The sequence below is a fragment of the Neoarius graeffei genome, chromosome 9 (genome assembly GCF_027579695.1).
Source record: "Neoarius graeffei isolate fNeoGra1 chromosome 9, fNeoGra1.pri, whole genome shotgun sequence".
NCBI classification, from domain to species: Eukaryota; Metazoa; Chordata; class Actinopteri; order Siluriformes; family Ariidae; genus Neoarius; species Neoarius graeffei.
In genome coordinates this window covers 41,309,413-41,332,436 of record NC_083577.1, presented here as the reverse complement: position 1 = coordinate 41,332,436, position 23,024 = coordinate 41,309,413, and the positions used below count along the sequence as shown (strand labels likewise).

The 23,024-nt window shown below is 43.6% G+C and overlaps 1 protein-coding gene across 5 annotated transcripts in view; it reads left to right on the top strand.

The window, feature by feature from the left end:
- Positions 1-311: 311 nt before the first annotated feature.
- The window catches only part of pikfyve (phosphoinositide kinase, FYVE finger containing), a 70,560-nt gene continuing 47,847 nt past the window's right edge, over positions 312-23,024 (top strand). For 4 of the 5 annotated variants that reach the window (XM_060929519.1, XM_060929515.1, XM_060929516.1 and 1 more), the window contains exons 1-4: positions 1,149-1,249; positions 16,336-16,526; positions 17,232-17,270; positions 17,468-17,626. In XM_060929519.1, coding sequence (XP_060785502.1) covers positions 1,149-1,249; positions 16,336-16,526; positions 17,232-17,270; positions 17,468-17,626 — 490 coding nt within the window. Of the gene's footprint in view, positions 465-1,148; positions 1,250-16,335; positions 16,527-17,231; positions 17,271-17,467; positions 17,627-23,024 lie in introns of those variants that run through there. The other variant, XM_060929517.1, reaches the window with a different exon arrangement.

Genomic DNA, 23,024 nt, shown 5'->3' with positions numbered 1-23,024 from the left:
GCCAAAATAAATTACGTCAAACAAAACTGAGAAAGACACGGAACAAAAATAAAAGGTTTCTGAAAAGTAATTTTGTACGATTACACGAATAATTTGTTTGCCAGTCTAAAAAAATTGACTTTTTTTTGTATTTTGATTTGTCGTTTTTGTTTGATATTTCAAAAGTATTGTATGAACATTTTGGCACAAAACTGATTCCTGCGACCCTGTAGAACAGGATAAGCAGCTACAGATAATGGATGGATTAATAATGTCTTGTCTCGTGATCAAAACACTGATCGAGCTCTGTGTGATCGATTACTCATGTCTAACTCAGATGACTCCCTTTTCTTGCTAGCTAGCGGTTAGCACAACTGATGCTCATGTGAAGTGGGTTAAAATGAATTGTGTCGAGCAAGGACGTGTGTTTTATCTTATTTATATCGGATGATAAAGTTATGCGATAGAAAACAACAACAAAACAGGTAAGCGAAGGTTCTTTTGTCATAGCTGGTCGGTAAAATGAGCGATGATCTGATGTGATAGGCGCTTGTAGGCGGCAGCTTACACTGCTGCTGGTGTTTTATTAATACCTGAAAGGTTGTTATTAACAGTGTGGTGGTCCAAGTCTTTTAGGGAAACGCGTTTGAATGATGTTCAGCTCGCTAGATAACCGGGTTGAAAACACTATAAGGTTATGTAAATACAGTGGCTAGGCAGAATAGAAATGATTTCCTGGGTCTCTCTGTGTTTCGTAGCATCCTTTGTTTTGACTGTTTATAATCTGTATTAATAGAATGATGATATGAGTGTCCTAGTCGTAGCTTCTTTTTTTCCCCTGCAGAACGTCGTGATTTCATAGCTCCCTCTGCACAACTGTTTGCTCTTAAGTTAATAAGCCTAGTAGAAAAAAATTAGCCGATTTAGCAGGGTGGTCATGTAACACCAGTTTGAGAGGTTTCAGGTCTGTGTAGGGCTTGACTGGAAAGCTAATGTGATGATGTGTAATAAACCAAATGAAGCAGAGCTGTAATGCCTGCCTGCATGATCAGCTGTTTTCGATGCCCAGCTCCTTTATCACATGATCTGGTGAGTTGAGTGAGTGAGCGCGAGTGAGTGTGCTGCTTGTGTGAAACCGCTGTGTGTTGGTCTGCAGCAGGAGTCACCCCATGCTGGTGTTTCAGTCTTACTCTCAGGGTTTTGGTTTACTGAAATCATCTCTCACTATGGCCTGTTCAGTGAGAGCTGGCTCAGTGCTCTTTACAAACCGGTAAGATTTCAGTTAACTTCACTCACCATTTGCAGTCTGTGTACATTTTAGACGCTTTGGCCGAAGGGAAACCGGAAGCGACCTGTTATTTGATTTGTAATTTGGCGTTTGAAGTCAAACGAAAAAAAAAAAGCAAACAACCTGTTGAGTTCAGTTTTGGCCTGAAGTAGAGACGAGTACATTTTGAGCTGAGTGCATGTTTGTACAGCCCGGTCAGACTGTACCGGTATATCTGCGTTTCAGGATGCACACCGGAAGTGGAACTCGAGTGAAACGAAAGTCGTCACACAAACCGGTCCCTGATATCCTGTGAAGAAAATGTTTACAGTATTTTAGTGTATTTTGTGTCCAGAATTATGTTTTTCAGTAGTTTAGTTTCAGTGTAATCTGGAGTTATTTAGGAAAACGTGAAGCTGTTTCCATGGAAACTAATTTTCCCAATGTTTAGTGTTTTTATACTTGTACCCCCTCCCCTCCTTTCCCCTCCCCTCCTCTCCTTTCTCCTCCCCCTCCCCTCCTCTCCTTTCTCCTCCCCCTCCCCTCCTTTCTCCTCCCCCTCCCCTCCTCTCCTTTCTCCTCCCCCTCCCCTCCTCTCCTTTCTCCTCCCCCTCCCCTCCCCTCCTTTCTCCTCCCCCTCCCCTCCCCTCCTCTCCTTTCTCCTCCCCCTCCCCTCCTCTCCTCTCCTTTCTCCTCCCCCTCCCCTCCTCTCCTTTCTCCTCCCCCTCCCCTCCTCTCCTTTCTCCTCCCCTCCCCTCCTCTCCTTTCTCCTCCCCCTCCCCTCCTCTCCTTTCTCCTCCCCCTCCCCTCCTCTCCTTTCTCCTCCCCCTCCCCTCCTCTCCTTTCTCCTCCCCCTCCCCTCCTCTCCTTTCTCCTCCCCCTCCCCTCCTCTCCTTTCTCCTCCCCCTCCCCTCCTCTCCTTTCTCCTCCCCCTCCCCTCCTCTCCTCTCCTTTCTCCTCCCCCTCCCCTCCTCTCCTTTCTCCTCCCCCTCCCCTCCTCTCCTTTCTCCTCCCCCTCCCCTCCTCTCCTTTCTCCTCCCCCTCCCCTCCTCTCCTTTCTCCTCCCCCTCCCCTCCTCTCCTTTCTCCTCCCCCTCCCCTCCTCTCCTTTCTCCTCCCCCTCCCCTCCTCTCCTTTCTCCTCCCCCTCCCCTCCTCTCCTTTCTCCTCCCCCTCCCCTCCTCTCCTTTCTCCTCCCCCTCCCCTCCTCTCCTCTCCTTTCTCCTCCCCCTCCCCTCCTCTCCTTTCTCCTCCCCCTCCCCTCCTCTCCTTTCTCCTCCCCCTCCCCTCCTCTCCTTTCTCCTCCCCCTCCCCTCCTCTCCTTTCTCCTCCCCCTCCCCTCCTCTCCTTTCTCCTCCCCCTCCCCTCCTCTCCTTTCTCCTCCCCCTCCCCTCCTCTCCTCTCCTTTCTCCTCCCCCTCCTCTCCTCTCCTTTCTCCTCCCCCTCCCCTCCTCTCCTTTCTCCTCCCCCTCCCCTCCTCTCCTTTCTCCTCTCCCTCCCCTCCTCTCCTTTCTCCTCTCCCTCCCCTCCTCTCCTTTCTCCTCTCCCTCCCCTCCTCTCCTTTCTCCTCTCCCTCCCCTCCTCTCCTTTCTCCTCTCCCTCCCCTCCTCTCCTTTCTCCTCTCCTTTCTCCTCCCCTCCTCTCCTTTTCTCCTCCTCTCCTTTCTCCTCTCCTTTCTCCTCCCCTCCTCTCCTTTTCTCCTCCCCCTCCCCTCTCCTTTCTCCTCTCCTTTCTCCTTTCTCCTCTCCTTTCTCCTCTCCTTTCTCCTTCCCTCTCCTTTCTCCTCTCCCTTCTCCTCCCCTCCTTTCTCCTTCCCTCTCCTTTCTCCTCTCCCTTCTCCTCCCCTCCTTTCTCCTTCCCCCCTCTCCTTTCTCCTCCCCTCTCCTTTCTCCTCTCCCTCCTCCCCTCCTTTCTTCTCTCCTTTCTCCTCCTCCCCTCTCCTTTCCTCCTCTCCTTTTCCCTCTCCTCTATATTCAGACTGTGAGAGAGTTTTGACTTTTTTTTTTTTTTAATCCTGAAAGAATGTTTAATCCTGTCTCTCTAAAGAGGAACTGACTAACCAACCCCTGTCAATATTATTGTTACCTATTGTTATTAGGAAGTGAAACTTTCAGTTATTGGGAATGAAAATGGGTTTAAAATGACGCCAGGTATAATAATTTCATGTCATTCCTGAAATTAAGTCTCACAAAATAATCAGAGGTGGACAAAGTACCCAACTTCATTCCTTAAGTCAGAGTACAGATCCCACTGGTTAAATGTTTCTCCGATACAAGTGAAAGTTCTCCAGTCAAATTTTTACTTAAAGTAATTGATTTTAAAACAACTTAAGTATTAAAAGTACATTTTCTGTCATCGCATTGTTGTATTATTGCCACAACACTTACAAAACCTAACGCCGTTACCAAAGACAGAAATGTGAATTCACAGAATGAACGCATGCTGTGCATCATGGTGGTTTAACGTTGCTAGTCAGTGAAGCGCCACCTGACACGCTCGCAAACTCTTTTCAAACTCGAAATCATATTGGGTAGCTAATGCTACTAGAAAAGAGAGATTTCTACATTCTGTTTATTTGGCAAGATTATGCTAAAACATATTTCTGAAAGGACCTCAGATAAGTTAACATTATTCATGTTAGTTAACTAGCTATGTGTTAACGTTAGCCGTGGACAAGGCGATGGCAACTTGGAGGACAAATCCATAGAAAGTCATTTGACTAACCAGACTGCATAGCTATTGCAGCGTTATCACTAGCTCTGAAAGCACAGACAATTTAATTGCAAGCTTTCTCTTGGAATAAAATGTTTATATACTTCAATATGCTTCCGCAGGGTGAATGGTGAGTTTTTATAGGCCGTGATGTGGTTTGTTTTTGACAAACAAACCAAACATTTAAAACGAAATTAATCTTTATTCCTTTCAGAAAACTGAAACTTGGGTTCATGGGCCTTGGGTGCGTGCATTCCCCAGAAGAGCCGCCTCCTTCCATTCTGCCATCAACTGATCGTGTTCAAATAATGCTGCTGAGAAATCACTGATCTTGATTTTATACAGTCTGTGGACGTGAAGTGACCCTAGTGATTACTGATCGGCTGTCTCAGTGTCACCTGAGGAAAAAATAAATCACGTTTTAGAAAAGAAAAAAACATCCACTTTCAAAGCTGCTTCATAGTAACGAGTAAAGAGGACCTTGATAGAAATGTAGTGGTGTGAAAAGTACGATATTTGTCTTTCAAATGTAGTGAAGTAAAAGTCATAAGTTTCCAAAAAAAAATACTCAAGTAAAGTACAGATACTCAGTGTGCTTAAGTACAGTACTCAAGTAAATGTACTTCGTTACTGTCCACCTCTGCAAAATAATGTACACAAGGAGTGTATAGGGTCATATTATGCCAAATCAACCAATGGCCCATGCCCTTTGACCTTGGATTTAGGCCGTAAGGTGAACCCCGTTTTCGTTTCATCTCGCTCCGACGTCTCCGAACTACGAAATATTTATTTTAAAACTAAGAATGAGTACTAGAAAGTGTGGCGAAAAAAAGTTTCTCACCTTATAATCCTGTCAATTCCTCACACTGAGCGATCACATGGCGAAGTATTTTCCTCTAAAAATGACGTGTCGGGACATCACGTGACCGGTCTGGACCAATCGCGTTGCCGATTTTTGACCACAGATCAGCTGACAGCTTGCGTAATTACAGTCACATTAGTAGAAAAAGTCTCCAAAACACCCTCCAAAGTGGGTGAAATGTCTTCTAAGTCCTAAATAGTGCTTTAAATACATCACTAAGACAATATTGCATATATGTGGTATATTGAAGTGTTTATTATTAGAATAAAAATAATTTTTATCACCATTATTATAGTACAAAATATGGTGTAATGGTCTATGACTAGGACCATTCATGTATTCATTCTCTTAGGTCAGGGCTTTTCAAAGTGTGGGGCGCGCCCCCCCTGGGGGGCGCCAGAGTTCTTCAGGGGGGGGGGGGCGCAACGTGAGAGACAAAATGGATCGATTTTTAGTACCTAAAGCTACAGTGAGTGAGGAGATAAAGTCTGGGCCAAGCAAAAAAACGGAGCCTCCAGGATGTTGCGATTTGCAACTTCAGCGCAAATTCAACCAATCCCCACGAATTCAGGGTGGTGTTGCAATTATATCCAATCACCGCAACGTTCCCGCAAATTTGACCAATCATTGGCGTCGTCTTGAGGTGACGTCGACAAACTACCTTCCGCCTTACTTCCGTGTGTTCAAGAGAAGCAGCATGCGCGCAGTGTTGCCAGATTGGGAAGTTTCAAGTGCAGTTTGGCGGGTTTTGAACATATTTTGGACTGGAAAACGTCAGCAGTATCTGGCAACACTGAAAGTGTGTTATGTTTACAGTGAAGGACTGTGTGCACTTTATTTTTTTTTTTACTTAATACAAGAAATTAATGGATGCCAACATTTTTGCCAAAATGGTACTTTATTTTCCATTGTTTAGGCAGCTTCAGCATCATACTGTGAGATTCTGTTCAAATTGCTTTTTTCTTCTATGAAGCCTGAGCCATTTATTTAATTAGTTTATAATTATTGTTTAATTTAGTCTTCAGGAGAGACTGACTGTACACAGTACTAGTATTAATAGTTTTTTTCTTATATGAAAGCTGAGGCATTTATATTCTATTTTAAGGTAACTTCATGTTGTGCTGTGAGGTTCTCTGCACTTTAACTTTTGAACCAACAGGTGCATTTGGATAAGTAAAGCCTATTTTTCTGCATTTTTGTAGTCCTGGTAATCTTTTATATTGGTAAAGTTGTTTACAGGACCATTTCTCAGTGTCTTTGTTTTTTTAATCAATAGTTTTTCAGTAATAACTTAATATTTAACATATCACTCAATTTTAATCACAAAAAGAGAAAATCGCAACAATTTCTCGCAACTTTCACTTCCTCCCGCAATGTAATCGCAACAAAAACCTAAAAAACACCGCAACTTTCATCGCAATTTTTTTTGGAAAACCCCCCGCAACAATCACAAAAAAGGCCCGCGGAATCCTGGGGGACTGGAAAAAGAAGGAAGTATGACCACGATTATTTAAAGTTTGGATTTTCATGGACTGGATCTGAAGATGCTCCACTGCCACAGTGTGTTGTCTGCCAAGAGGTGCTAGCTAACAATGCTATGAGATGTTTAAAATGTGTAAAACAAGATGTTTTAAAAAGCACAGATGTTTAAAATGTGAAAAAGAAAAAATAATGTGTACAACAACCATTTTTTAAAAATACGAATGGAACATTAAGTATAGCAACAAAAAAATTGTAGGGGGGGCGCGGTTGTTTATTTGCTCTCCGAGGGGGGGCTGACTCTCCCACACTTTGAAAACCCCTGTCTTAGGTTATTAACTATAAAGTACTGATCAACCATAAAACAATTTGCTTGAAAAACAGACCTACAATGTTACACAGGCAGTAATGGAATAGGGTATTGACTCGTCATTGTGGGCTATACACACCATGGATTAGCCATAAAATGGCATATATAATATATAGGCAATGCGTGTGATTTCAGATCAAGATTTAAGAAATTGTGCAGGAAGGAGAAGAGTCCATAGGAATAATAATAATAATAATAATAATAAAACCTATATATAATATTGCAGTTCTATTGCTCAGTTCAGAGGCACAATGGCAGGGATTCAGGTATTCACTACCTATGCAGCGGCACAGTCGAGGTAGGTAAACGCACTAGGCAGCACTATGCACCTGCAGCAGCGGCAACAAAGAAGATGCAAGACTGAGTCATCATACATCACACAACAGAACTATGTGGCAAATTGCAAACTTTAATAGAAAATGTAAACAACAAAACTGATATATACACATTACAAATGCAAATTTATATATACACACACACACACACACACACACACACACACAAAAAAAAAATATATATATATATATATATATATATAAGTCCTGTGGCACGGTGCAAAAAGGCAGGGGTCAGCATCCAGGCAATGACCTAGGTGTCAGTGACAGAGAGAGGGGGGGGAAGACACACACAAACACACTATAACATTCAATCAGGTGCTACTCCTCGTCATCACTGTCAGGGCACTGGTCGTCTTCCTTGTCCTCTGTCTCCTTCATATTTGAGCAATTGCTACACCTGCACAAGTCCGTGCAACAGACTCCTGCAGAGACACGAGCATCTGCCAGTCTGACAGGCACTTTCTTTGCACCCACAGTGGATCATGTGTAAAACTGAGTCAGGGGCTGTATTCTGTGTCATCCAGGTGACCTGTAGGTTTCCATCTTCAACATGCCACCCATTTCCAGCAGGTGATGGTGCACCTATGTTTTTTTTCACACATGACCTCATTATTGCAGCCTGGTAATTTGCCCTTTTGCTGTGCTGATGGAGGGCATCACTTGTTGGGGGAATGGATAACTCCGGCAAGGCTGATGATGCCAAACAAAAAGCCTTGTACCGCTCAACTGCAGCCACTGTCGGATACTGTCCCGGTATGTATTCCACCGTTTGAAGGTAAATTCCTGGGTCACTCCGTGCTTCACAGAAGCTATATGCATATAGCACTGCTTACGTGCAAGAAGTTTTCTCCTTTTTGCCGTTATTTCCAAACTTTCCTCTCCTCCACTGCTGCTAGACGAGGCTGTGGCGGCTGCCATGTTGGTCTCTTGTTTACGAAATGGGGCTACGTCAGCAACCGTGGAACCTGTTCTGTAGCGAAATCTTATTCCGCGGTGCCAAAATATCATTCCGCGCCGATGACATTAGTTCGCTTTTTCAAGCCTTCGTGCGAAAAATTGACAGCATTACAAGGTGAGAACTTTTTGATGACATCATTTCATAATGCGTCCATTTTTAAGAATTGGATATTATGTAGTTCGGAGACGTCGGAGCGGAATCTTGTTTCTGAAAGACTTTTCGGGGTTCACCTTACAGCCTAATTTTCTTGATTTTGCCATGAAAGGTTCTGTTACCCATCAAATGAACAAATCTGAAGTTGGAGACGTCTCTGTCAAATAGTTTCTGTTTTACAGCCATTTTACAGGTGTGGGGGGGGGATAAAAAATTTGATATGATGGGACAAATGTACTTAAAGCAGATACGCAGAACCTTTATTTTTAAATGCATTTTTGAGTGGATAGTATCTCCATCCTTGGAATAATATATACTGTGTGTGGTGTGGTTTTTTTTGGTTTATATATACAATTTTATTTCTTTATTTGGAGAGTTAAAATCGACTGCAAAGTTGGCATTGGAGCTGCCCCACTGAGCCAGCCAGCCCTGAGTGCATGACGTCACAGCGGGAACCGGTTTTAAGGCCGAGGCCTTTGACAGCTATAGACCAAAGTCATATAAATAAAAACTTATGGTGAAAGTAAGAAATACCGTTACCAACTTGCTCAACTAAGACTGATTTGACTTCATTGATTGTGGGTTGACTCTCATTAAAACAGGATAGATGTTATAACTTATGCAGCATGCATGTACATGCATACATTTTCACTGATAAAAGGCTAATTAAATAATCAGATGAACTGAGAAATCACATTCTGCAGCAAATTAAATAATCTTATACCGGGAACTTAAACACACAATACAAGTTACATGTATTAATCTAAATGCAGGTAAGCAACGTGTTTTTTTTTTTTTTTTTTTTAAATCCAAATGAGAGTCGGAGCTTACCCGTCTGCGTTCTCGCTTCTTGAAGGCCGATCTTGTGGCCGATTGTTTTGAAACAATCTGACTTTCAGTTGTTCGTTCAGTTCTCCATTCATTCGCTTCTTCCACGTAAGGGCGAGATGGCAGCAATATCCAGTTTAGAAATCAGACGTCTGGCCCACTCGTTCTCTATTTTCTCCATATGGAGTACCATACCTCGGCTCAGGCAATTACTAAAACCCTGGACGGAACGGGACGTCACCGGTTTTAGCAACAACTGCTGGGAGGTCACTGCCCGAGTGATGTATCCCGTCCCGTTCCGTACCGGGTTTTAGCAGCAACCCTCGGCTCACGCTCTGGGAGAACTGGTGCAACTGAACTTACTTTTCTTTTCTTGTAGTTTTCTTTTCCTTTAATTGTTGGTACTGCACCCTCTTTCAATACGGGCTTATAGCCGACGCTCCTCAACAGATCAGAGGTCTCGTACGAGTCTTCAGTAAAATGTGCAGAGCAGAGGAGAGACCACTTCGTAGGCGCCCAATGTGCCTGTGAACTTCTTGCAAAATGCGTCCAAATCTTTGCAGTTTGAACATTATTGGGCCATGAATGCAACGTAAATCCACCTTCTGTCGTGTTGCTGGTGGGTGCAGTAACACCTCTACATGGCATGACGATAAAATAGCTCAAAATGGAGGATCGGAGTTGCAGTCAGCTCTGTGTTTTAGTATAGCAGAAATGGCAATGAGACCAATAGACTTCCTGCTGTGACGTTACAGACGTCAAGGTCATTCACTCAGACCGCTACCTATATAAATCACTTTAATCATAAAAATTACTGTATTAGATTTGTTAATGCTTAAAACTATTCCTGTGCCATTCTTGAGGTCTCAAGGCATTTATAAACGAAAGTGAGGCCATGGTTCTGCGTATATGCTTTAAGGTGCTTAATTATTTGATTGCTTTTATGATGCTGATAAAATTACTCTATGTAGAAATCTCAAGGGCCTGTATGAATTGTTGTTACACTGGGTTCCCTTGTTGCCCAAAATTATCCATATCTTATGGGTAACACTTTACCAGATATCTTTTTCCTCCTTTCATTTTGTAGCATTTTTTGAGCATTATTCAGAGCACATGACTAGGCAGGGTTATGTCTATGAGCTGTTTTGCACACAGGCTTCAGTGGAAAAATGTTTTTTTGAGAAAATGGAAAGGTTTTTTTTTTTTTTTTCTCCTCGTTGTACTTTAATTTTCACACACAGACTACATGTGTACAATTTGTCATGTTGCCCTTTCTGTTGGGGGATTTTGTATGGATAAAAAAAAAACCCTACAATAAATGCATATATATTTAGAAAATTGATGCTGTCTATAAAGTAACAGGAATGCAAGTTAACAATAAAAATGTGGGTGTTCTGTCTTTATACCACACCGAATGGTTCTCAGGTGGATGCAGTACAGGGTTATTGAACTCGTTTATAAAGAGTTGGTCATGTGCTTGATCACATCTTCTGCTTGAGGTTTTTTTTTTTTAAGCTTGAAGATGTTCTGTAACATCCTTCCTCTTTTGTATGAGACACCACATAATGTTGTGTAGCTGCTACAGCCAGATTATCTCCTGATGATTGGGGTTTGTCAAGGTGATGTGTGCATTCTTGGGGCAGAGGATGGGACACTCATGCACAATATGCTTGGCAGTCTGCTTCGGGTTGCCATATGTACATGCTGCGGATGGACGCAGCTCCCAGCGGTCCATGTCTGTACTGAACTGGTCAACCCCCTTGCGCAGACAATCAAGTGTGACCCACTCTCTGCAGGGCAGATCAGCTCCTGGTGGTGGTTTTACATGATGTTGAGTTCGATGGTTTGGAGGTCTGCTGCCAGTCAGTCCTCCATTGGTCAAGAGTGCTGAAGTTGGAGCCACTCAGGGATGCTGCATGGCAGGAGAAGGGGGCGAAGGGAGTGCAGGCGTTGGTGGCCAAGATGTTAGGCATCCTGTGTGCGCTTATGTAGAAGATGTTTGTCATCCTCCATAGCCTTGCTCACTAGCTTGTACAGTATGTGTGTTGTGCCCACAGCCCTCCGTAGGGAACAATGTCTGAGAACATGGGCAGGAATTCAGTTGGGGTGGGGTGCAGGCAGCCAGTGATGGTTCTCATTGTACCATTGAGGGTGATGTCCAGCTTTTGTGCGTAAGTGCTCCAGCACCTTGCTGGTGCAGCATATTCTGCAGCACTGTAGACTAGGGCCAGGGCACCAGTACAAAGACTGGAAGTTGGTGGATAGCAGAAGAAAGTTCTTCAGCTAAGAATGGTGCTGAGAGGAGGCCATCGATTCCAGGAGCTTGCCACAGTGCAGAGGTTTCTTGCTTGACCGAGTTGTCTCTACACCTCCAGGGTCGGCACGCAGGAATTCATCGTAGTGTGAATCACACTCCTCGTCCCAGACAGGAATGTAGCGCCGACGGAAGTCGTGTGGGATGGCACTCTTTGCTACTTTGATGAGAAGTTGGCAAAGGGCTGAACATGCATGATCCAAGTCAATGGAAGTTGGGGAGGAAAGGCCATCTAGTTATGAGTCCACAAGGCTTTTGAACTGAGCCCAGTCAGCCTTACGGAAGTTCCATCTCTTGACTGGTTTGGTTGGAACTGATGCAATAAGACTTTCTGAGGTCATCAATAATGGTCTGTGTTGTGATTTCGGGAAGTGATCCAAGATGGTGTGGTGTGATTCGGGGCCATTCAGGTTTGCGAAGGCTAGGTCAGGGTTTGAGGTAGTATTCCACCTGCACACATGCAAACTCCTCACCTTTCGGCGAAATTCGCCGTTTTGGTCCCAAAATAGGTCACTTGTGTGAATCGTGTAGATCCGAAGAGTTTTTTTGGGGGGGGGGGGTAGGCAGGCTACAATGCTATTGTTGCCAAACATTTCACTTACAAGGTTACAGCCAATCAAGATAAACAGTTACTAACACGCTTCTTTTCCATTGGAGTTCTGATCAGCTGGTGCACAACCCACTGCTGGTTGCCAGTCCTCGCTTACGATTATTCCACAGATTCAGACCGCAAAGTCACCTTTTTATAGAGAGATCTGGCAACCTCATCTCGCGACTGAATCTGAATACCAATGGAACAGTTTCCAGCGCGCTCGGGGGTGAATAACCATGGGCGGATCTACCGGGGTGGCATATGCCACTCTAAAAGAAAGCCTTGCCACCCCTGCTGCTACCCCAGTTGGCAGCGACGAATTCAAAGAAAAATTACGGCCAATTTGACATTTACGTGCGCGAATTTCCAATGTCCGACTGTGGCGAATGCAGCACGAGATAACGCCAGAGATTGGTTGTTTTGGAAAATTGAGAGGCGCGAAGCGAGGGAGCCAGGAGTCGCGAGGAAAGGAGACACGGGAGGAAAGGGGTAAAAGCTGATTAACTATCTATCAAAAAATGAAATTATAATGAATGAACAGTGCTAGTATAGTTGCGATGCTGATTTTGAGAGGATAAAAATCAGGTTGGAGAAGGTTATTTAGCTAACTATACATGTAAGGCAAAAAAAAGTGTTTCCGGTAACCCGACCGATCGAGAATTTCCGCGTCGAAATTGCCGACCGTAAAGTTTTTATTACAAATTTCCCTCGATATTTTAGTGTAAGTGGTGTTAGTTTGTCATAATTTTTTGTTTCAACGCATTCAAATTGTGAAAGAAACGATAAAAAGTAAAATGTTTTGCCACTTCTATCAGCCCTCCTGGCTGTAATGCAAATTGCTTCCTCTTCAGTATACAAGTGCACTTCCATGGCAGGGAAAAACACTACATTTTGCCACCTATGTAGTCCCCTATTTATACAAATAGGAGTCATTCAGGATTCAGCCATGTTTTTGCTCGGTGTTTTTGCTCGACCCAAGTTCTACAGTAGGCGAGGCGAGGCCGTCTGCTTTTAATGGAAGTAGCCTAGCCTAGGACGTTAAACCATATTTTCACGTTATTTCTTGATAAGGTGTTTTCACATTATCACATGAAAATGTCATGAAATAACGTGATAATTTCGTATCATGAAATTACGTGATATGTTATTACATGATAAATATATTGTAAAAACGTGATAACTCTGTTAACAATATCTTTTCACGTAATTACTTGAGTCTAAGCCAATTTTTTTTTTTGAGTGTGGCAGCAATACGCTTCCGCAGATCATAACTCGAACTCTTGCGATATTTTTTTTATTCGTTTAAAGATTTAAAACACTTATTTTATTATGATGTGTGGTATAAAGGATTCTGTGCCAAAATACTATTTTGTAAGATGTTTACTTGTGTTAATTTTTTCGAACAAAATAAAACAAATTAAGAAAAATTTCCTACCTACCGACCTTATTTTAGTATTTCATGTTACCTGAAACACACTTTTTTTTTTTTTTTTTTTTTTTGGCCTAATGTTAGCTAGGTCTGACATTAGTTTTGTGTAAAGTCGGCCACAAAAGTTAATATTGATTCACCGTCTGTCAAGGAAAACATTGCTATTGGCTGAAGCTTATGATTCAAATATTGAGGATCTTAAACATGAGTTACATCAGACGAGGAGAGTACGAGACAGAAAAAAGGGGGAACAGGAGAGTCCTACCACTCTCATGGAGTTCACTGTTTTTGGACCCATACCAAGAGGATGTTGTTGTTTTTTTTTGAGTTGTTCAGGTTGTGTAAAATAGCGGTTGTCTTGCCTGTGAGCAGTGCATCCTGTGAACGAAGTTTTTCATCTCTCAGGCTCATAGACTTATTTGCGGTCGACTATGACAGAAAAGAGACTATCAAGTTTGGCTGTACTCAGCATTGAATCAAAGCGCACAAAAGCATTAGAGCTTGATAAATTTGTGAAGCGTTTTGCTGAGCAACATGGAAATCGCCGCATTCAGCTGTTGTAGGCATGACAAGTTCATGTTCTGCTCACTGGTGAGCCTTTACAAAGCGTGAGGAAAAAAAACTATAAAATGTGACACTGGTGTAAATGGTTTAAATCATGCTGAACTTGAAGCAGTGTTGTTATTGTTGTTTTTTAGTGTCTGTTCTTTTGCATATACAGTATAAAACTGTCCAGAAACGGTATAGACCTCATCTGAGAATGTGTGTTCTTCGTGAACAATAAAGGCATGAGATTAAGTTTATCTGTATGAGTTTGTAAATGGCAGTCTGTGCCGTTTTGTAGTGTGTACATACTATTTGTCGTCAAACTGTGATTAAATTCAGTATATATACATGTCTGTAATACGTTGCCACCCCTCAATTCCTGCCCCCCTCTTGCCACCCCATAAATATTTTTCTAGATCCGCCCCTGATTTCACATAGGTGATGTCTTTAAGAAAATTGACAGACAGGGATTGGCCAGGTGTGTCCTCTGGGGTACGTCTGTTAGATAGCACAGGCAGTAATATATACCTTTTTGTAAATAGCCCACTGTGTTGTACACAGGGGTGAAAATTAACTTCACAAAATATCAAACTTTACCGGCCACTGACAAATAAATGGTACAATTTACCGGCCATTCAACAGTAACTTATTAAGACATGTTTATGGAAAGTTATTTTGTACTGTATTAAATTCAAGATGTCACTGGTTGCAATTTTTTTTGTAACGTAGACTACGAAATGTACTTTTGCGCGCGTGCTGTGTCCCCGTGCATCCTTCTCACCTTTTTCACCCCTGACCAGTTTGCATGCCTGCACCTGAGTGGAAGCTGTCTGGGTGTTTGGGATCGTATAACAGATGCATGTCAGAAGCTGAGGCCCAGTCCGAGAGTGCGTTGCTGTCCAGATTAGTTGAACTGTAGTCCCAGGTGGTACTGTGGCAGTTGAAATCTCCAGTATAGATGCAAGGTGGGGCAAATGTAGGGATGTCGTAAGGTTGAAGCCAGTAAGGTAGGGGCTTGTAGATGTTGATGATAGTGATGCCTTCGACTTGTTCTGGCCCATTTGATGCTGGAGTCTGATGGGGAGGTAGCTAGAGAACTCCACTTTGTTAAATTCCTGATGAAGGTGGCTATGCTGTGGGTGTTGCTCTTGGTATGTGCGGCCAAGGAGAGGCCCGGGATCCTCGGATGGGAGCTCTTGATTATGTGGCTCTCCTGGAGAAGGATTGCAATGGGTTTGTGGGTCCGTAGCAAATATCCTTCATCCGGTTTGAATAACAGAGATGCCAACATGCACGTTTTGGGCGTAGCAGCTAGAGATTTGAAGCACAATTACAGTGTTATGCTTAGACCTGAAAATAATACGTTTTTCAACCAGTTTTTCCCGTGTATCGATTTAATCAATGTATTTTCGGCGTTCGGACTGTTCACGTGCCATTGTTAACACTGATTTGGATAATTCCAGGAATTTCCGTATCCTTATGTTAGCTGTGTCACTACTGGCCAAGAGGTGACCTGATTCATACTTTCGGCCAATCACACCATGTGTTAAATGCAGTGCTCAGAAATGCACAGTAGTGATGCATAGTCGTCTTCCTGGAAGCAAACTGTCTTCGTCGGTCGTGTTCCAGAACTGAAATTTCGATTTCTCTCACAAACTAGTCTCAGGTGTGAAGTGGATTGTGAATGATGGCGTTTCCTCCTAAAAAGAGGAGGCTATCTGAACAGCAAGTTCTAGCTGAATACACGGCCAAACACAATTCCTACAAATCGGCTATCGAGACAACAAAACGTTAAGTCCAGACTGGTGCACAGTTCAGGAAGTAAATACAGTATTTAATTTTGTTGTTTATTGAAAGACCTATCCATAAATCTTTTGTCTTTTTACTCTGGCTTTTGTTGTTGATCATGATGAAACTACTGAAACACTGTACAGTACAAGCAGTTACCCTAACCCCTTTTATCTGAACATCCTCTTAGTTAGCCAAACTTTTTCACCCAGAGAGTTTGGATAATTGAACTTATACTGGACAGTAATCCCTGCATTTATTTTCCTCAAAAATGGCCTAGATTGCATCTCTGAGTTTCCCTGAAATTTGGTTTTGGTCTTAATAGGAAGCCTCACTTTGCTCAGCTTCATCTCGCTGCTCTCGGAGATGCTACTCTCTTTCATTTGTTAACGTTGGCATCTCTGGTATAAGATAAATGATTGTGTAATGTTGGTTCATTGATTGATTGGGTTTAACTACAAAAATAGCTCCCTCTGCATCAAGGGGGTTGTGCTATATGTCATGTAAAGCATTCAAACCTGGAACTAAATTAAGAGGCCAGTTGGAATGGAAACAAGTGGGAGCAAGTCTTTATGAGACAAGAAAGCAAAAACCATGCACTCTGTTCCTGTTTTTAGAGCACATGTAGGGTATTTACATGGTAAAACACACAAGCGTGACATGGGTTTCACATGAAGTGGCTAATTACCCAGCAGAAGTTACAGTCTCTTATGTTGTTACAGGAGCAGTGATATGGCTTCTGACGATAAGTCCACGTCATCCTCGTCCACGCTAGACTGGAACTCCGAGCCGCCCCTGTCTCCCACCAGCCCTTCCCACCTGACTCACTTCAAACCCCTCAGCCCGGATCAGGATGAACCCCCACTGCGTTCAGCCTACAGCTCCTTAGTCAGCCTCTTCCGCTTCAACAAAGGTGACTGATGGTGGTTTTACAAACCTTCCTGGGAACCTTTTCCCTTGCTAATAGCTGCATCAGACGGTTTCAGATACTAACTTTGCTCTTTAAGGGACTGCGCCGTATACGTGTGACCATATGTGGGAAACGTGAGGTGTGACACTGTAGATTTTGCTTTGTTATGCATTCTTTAGAGCCTGGTCACAAGTGTAGACAAGATGTGGGATTTCCTAACACTGGGATAATAACAGTGACCTTGCCAAGAGTTTGAAGTCATGTGATGTGGGTGGAGCAGTTCCATGAACACAGTGGGAATTTTATACACAGTCATGTGGTTCTCCAGCTTCACTTTAACCAGCTTTCTTTCTTCTTCTTAGCGAGTAATATTAGAACAGGGCTGGTAAAGGGCCTGTCTGATCAAAACCATGTTCATGAATATGATTTTTAGCAAGGGTTTATAGAACACTTGTAGAAAGGGATCTGATTGTGTGTGTGTGTGTGTGTGTGTGTGTGTGTGTGTGTTATTGAAAGTACTGAAGAATAAACAAGTTGGCTATGGTGAGCTGGATAGTGTGTACTTGTAAGTGACAGAGTTTGATGTAATTTCATCAGCATTTGCTGATTGTAAACGATCATTCTAGAAGAAGAAAAAAAACTTAAACCAGGAGGAAATGTAATTACGCTTTAATTTAATATCTAATTTCTGCCTTTTATTCTTTTTAGAAAAGTCAGGTGCAAACATTGCCCCAGCAAAAAAGCTTGGTAAGTCTGGCTCTTGTTATCCAAAAAAATATAAGCACCGCAAGGAATTCTTAAACCACACACAATTCAGGGAAAAGCAGATTGGCAGCGGTGGGTGTGATTCCACTGAAACAGCTAACCATCCCATCATTAGTGATGTGTTTCTGTGGCTGGGGCTGAATTTCAGTCTTCTTTCTGTTCTACTGGTGTGCACACAGAGGAAGGTCGGCCTCCTTCAGCGGCTGAGAAACCGCAGTCTGCTGCACCATCACCACAGGGGGGGCGCCGGAGCTGGGGCAGTTCCTCACTCTCAACCCATGGCTCTGGGGCACACAGGAAACACTCGGACCTGGTCAGGAGAACCTCAACAGCCTCAGGTAAAACACATGCTTCTGCATATTGATAATCCACTTTGAATTAATCATAATGGTGCAGTTGTCGTCATTCAGTCACTTGACCTGCAGTATTTTTATTATGGGTATAGTACAAGTTTGTGAGTTGTGTTTTTTTTTTTTTTTTTTTTTAATTATTATTATTATTAAGAAACTCTGACAAAAAAAAAGTTAGAAACAGTAATAAAGCTTCCTTGGATTCATGTCTCGTGACCTGACTAACTGCTGCTGAATCTGCTGGAAACTTTATGGGTCTTATACATGCTCGGCGGCTTCTTGCACCCTCAGTTTGGAGTATTGTTCCATGTAAACCCGAGACAACCATGGACAAAATAAGAGGCCTTTGGAGGAGTAGAACTGGATCAGAAATAAGTACAGTAATTCTACAACTCCGGATGACAGATTTTAGTACGACCCCAATTCCAAAAATGTTGGGACACTGTGTAAAATTAAAATAAAAACAGAATGCGAGGAGTTGTAAATCATGGAAACCCTATATCTTATTGAAAATAGTACCACTGTACAAAGATAACATTGTATATAGGCACTGCCTAAAAGCAGTGCTTCTGATGAGTGTCAAATGTGTTAGTAAATAATCCCATGTGTGTGTTTTTTTTTTTTTTTTTTTTTTTTAAAGCAAATTATAAATAAGTGCTGGATTAAAAAAAAAAAAGCATCTCTCTTATGTAAATAAAGATATACAAATTGTTTTCCGGTGGTCAAGGGTTTGCGATATGTTGCCTTACACTTATGATCGGGTACCCTGTGGTGGTGACATTTCATACAGATGGACGTTGTACAGTCACAAAAGCCATCAAAAATCAGGTTGATGCATTAAAACATTCTCTTAAAATCAAACAAAACCCAAAAAATAAATGATGTTTGCCGATCACAGCAAGTGCTCTGATGTTCCCCCTGCAACGTATTAAAAAAACCAAGCAACTTTATAACAATTTATCCTTTTAAAAAGTTATGATCTTGCTAAAAAGAGGTTTACCTGGCCGCAACCATTTGCGCTGAAACTGGATATCCACTTGTGACGGAACCAGTTCCCTCGTATGCCATCAAATAAAGGCTTCTAATTAAAAAAAAATCCCTAGGTGCTCAGGCCTTTCAATTACATGATTTGGGCTACACCCTGTATTTCTGAATTTGGGCTTTTTCCGTCGTGATCTGGGGCAATTTGGGCTTTTCTGCACATGCAAAGTGCTGTTTTCCCAGCGCTCTGTGTTTAAACCTGCTGCTGCTTTTTTAGCTACAAAGTTATGAATAAATAAAGAAGTCTCTGAATGTTCTTTTTACCTTTATTGAAAAATGTCTACAGCATTAATCCCTCTTGATGTATATGACGACAAAAATAATTAGAATACAGTTAGTATTTAAAAGATGTGCTGGGGCCTGAAGAGAGCCTGGAGGAAAGGAGCCTGGGAATGAAAAAGCAAGTTCTGCGCTGTTGCCATCAAAGAGACAAACCTGTAGCAGACCTGCAACACAAAAGGTTTTTCAGTCACATCACAAGAATCGGCAGTGCAATTCACAGCATGTAGTCGGGTAAAAGAGCTTAGTTTAAGTGAAAGGCCAGTGTCTAAGACCATCAACAAGAGGACCAAGCTCCTGTCCACTGATTCCACCCACACTTGCACAACTGTGTGGATTTAAAATGCAAGCTGTATCTTAAAAACACACAGTTGTGTCCCAAATAGCTCTCTTTTATTGTCTTTTACCTGATTTAAATCATATGACACAAGGTATCAGAGAGAGTTTGCAGTTGAGGTCAGATAATGTGGGATATTGGGCTGTTTTTAAAGGCGTCGTGCGGTAATTTCAGCAATCAGACTATATCATGTGTCAAAATGTCGGGTTTGGTGGGTTATTCAAGCCCCTCGGTTTCCCGTAATCTCAGTGTCACGATACGCCCGCTACAAGCATTTAAAGTTGACGCGCACAGCCAAATTTAGGCAGCCAGCCGTTAACTAGGTCAACTTATGTGTGACGTCATACCAGTAACCTCCCTTGGGTGATGCTGGTCTGTCCCCATGTTTTCTCTATAGCGTGCGTTTACCAGAGTTGTTTACATTGCGGATTTTGTGGATTTATTCAGTTTGTGGATAGTTTTGAACACTCAAAACACTATGAAATGATGTATTAATATTCTGTGATACAAAATGCCTAATCGGTGTATTGTGTTTGGCTGTAACAACGAACACTGAACACTATTTGTGACTGTTGTTATCAATGGATCTGATTTCAAGGTCATGGCTAGGTATTGATAGAAAAAATGTATTTTTTTTTAAAAACACACTGTGGCAGCGGGGGCGTGGTCAAGCGCCGGTCTGTGACAGGAGGGCGGAGCCAGGGAAGGTGAGTGGCAGAATCATTACACCTGACGGTAATTAACCTGTGTTTTGTGTGTTTTCCCAGTAACCGCGCCCTATTTAAGGAGGCAGAGGGAGAGCAGAGAAGAGCTTATCCCGGGACAAGAACAGTGTGTGTTTCGCTATCAGATTAAAACTGGCGGTTATACTGAAAAGTCTGGCAATAAAAAGCCTATTTGCATCTGAAGCGTTGTCCTGCCGTCCTCTGTGCTCCACCCACACTTCAGAGAGCTCTACAGTGGTGCCAAAACCCGGGACAAGGTGGAGCACCAACCTCACAGCCCCATGGAATCCTCCCCGTTCGCGGACCTGGTCCACGCCCTCGCCACGGCTCAGCGAAGCCAGCACCAGGCGCTCGTCACACTCCGAAAGGAGCAAGAGCGGCGCTTCGAAGCCCTGGTGCTGGCCCAGCAGGAAGATCGCGAGGTGTTCCGGCATCTCCTCGCGTCGGCGGGGTCCACCAGCGCCCCGGCCGCGGGCCCGCAGGACGACCCCGAGGCGTTTCTCACATTGTTCGAGCAGGTCGCCGAAGCCTCGGGGTGGCCGATGGAGCAGCGCGCGGCGCGCCGCCTACGCGGACCTTCACCGGGCCGTCCTCCAGCGCGTGGGGCGCACGCCAGAACAACAGCGCCAGCGCTTCCGCGCGCTGGAGGACAGCCCGGCGAAGGTCCGCGTAGGCCAGTCGGCGGGGAGTTATAGCGCGGCCAGCTGCGCCTCTCCCGTCAGGAGGGGGAGGAGGCGCGCCGCGCGCTGCTCCATCGGCCACCCCGAGGCTTCGGCGACCTGCTCGAACAATGTGAGAAACGCCTCGGGGTCGTCCTGCGGGCCCGCGGCCGGGGCGCTGGTGGACCCCGCCGACGCGAGGAGATGCCGGAACGCCTCGCGATCTTCCTGCTGGGCCAGCACCAGGGCTTCGAAGCGCCGCTCTTGCTCCTTTCGGAGCGTGACGAGCGCCTGGTGCTGGCTTCGCTGAGCCGTGGCGAGGGCGTGGACCAGGTCCGCGAACGGGGAGGATTCCATGGGGCTGTGAGGTTGGTGCTCCACCTTGTCCCGGGTTTTGGTACCACTGTAGAGCTCTCTGAAGTGTGGGTGGAGCACAGAGGATGGCAGTACAACGCTTCAGATGCAAATAGGCTTTTTATTGCCAGACTTTTCAGTATAACCGCCAGTTTTAATCTGATAGCGAAACACACACACTGTGTTCTTGTCCCGGGATAAGCTCTTCTCTGTTCTCCCTCTGCCTCCTTAAATAGGGCGCGGTTACTGGGAAAACACACAAAACACAGGTTAATTACCGTCAGGTGTAATGATTCTGCCACTCACCTTCCCTGGCTCCGCCCTCCTGTCACAGACCGGCACTTGACCACGCCCCCGCTGCCACACACATGTTTTAAGTGTTTCTATGTATCAATCATTAATTGTACAAAATGATTTTCATACATTTATGTATTTGTCATATCTTTCTTTGTCACATGAAGTGTTGTCTTGATAACACATGTGGCACATAATTTTAGCAAATGGATGACAGAAGATTAATTGAAAGATTTATGCCACAGAGCTGCCTTTAACTAATAATTATCACTTATTACTGACGATTGTACGTTTACTAAACAATACAATACAAAGCTCAATACTCCCAGCCTATAACATACTGAATATCAAGTTAAAATCAACCGCAATAAAAGGAAAATGATGAAAACTGGAATATCAAGGGGTCTACTGTATCAGAAGGCCCACTGCATTTCGCGAGATCGCAAGCTGTCAAGTTGCTAGAATTCAATCTTTCTAGCTATACTTTCACCCCCTACAGCTATCAGTATTACACATAATCATAGATTAATCACACAGCATTCTAATTCAAGTGAAAATGGTCTTTAAAAATACACATAACTAGTGATTTAGTCAGAGAAACCAACCAAAACAAGTCTTCAAGTCGCCGGTCTTCATTCTCTTTTCTTCGTTTCTGTCGTCGTCAGAACTGTCCTCATTTTCTTCTGAAGATGAGCGCTCAGGTTCAAATCTGTAAGGCTGGATACCACCAGGACATTCAGCTGTCAAAATCTCTACTTGTGGGCCATTTTCTTCTTCTGTATCGGTAAAATCAAAGCTAATTTCCTCAGCATCGCTCCTATTTTCTGGTGTGTCCGTCATTGCAACTGCACCGAGTAGTTACTGGTATGACGTCACGCAGCTGTTCCATTGACCGAGAGGGGGCGCTGCGAACGCGGGAAATTTCAAGTGATGGGCATGATCAAATAAGGACCGATTACAACCGCGGGAAGCTTTTGAAAAATCGACGGTCAATTTATTTCGAATCTTGAAAGCATTCTGGTGCAGAATAATGCGACTTTTATCGCCACTGCGTGACGCCTTTAAATGATACAGGAATTATGAGGAGAAATTAGCACAATAGTGTAGGAAACATTCTGGTTCACGCTCCAGTCCAGAAGGTGGCGGTAATGCACCTAAAAGCTATTTGCCAACCGCCATAAAACAATATAAAAATGATTTACCTAATGTGGAAATCCCGCTCTGGTCATTGGTACACGAGTCTCGCTCCTCCACAAAATCATGGCATGCCGATCACCGTTGATGGAGAATTCGTGCTCTGCGCGAGGCTTACGGCTAGTTCTGAGTTCGTCGGACTACATGGGAGTGGTGCGGATTTCGCGTCAATTACGAGAAATACATGCTAATTCTCGCTAATTTCGGTGTTTTTAAAGAAGAAAGTCAAGACATTGGGGTTTATGCATCCAAGTTTATTTAGTCAACATTTTAACACACTTGGTAGCATATTTTGGGCGCTTGACCTTAATTTGGGCGCCTACGACGTTATCGGTCACAGGTTTCATGTAATTGAAAGGCCTGGTGCTGTAGCGCACTGCTCTCGTGTGTGTGTGTGTGTGTGTGTGTGTGTGTTCACTGCTTCAGATGGGTTAAATGCAGAAAAGGAATTTCAGTGTTTGTGTGTGTGTGTATATATGACAAAGGCTTCGAATGCTAAAAAT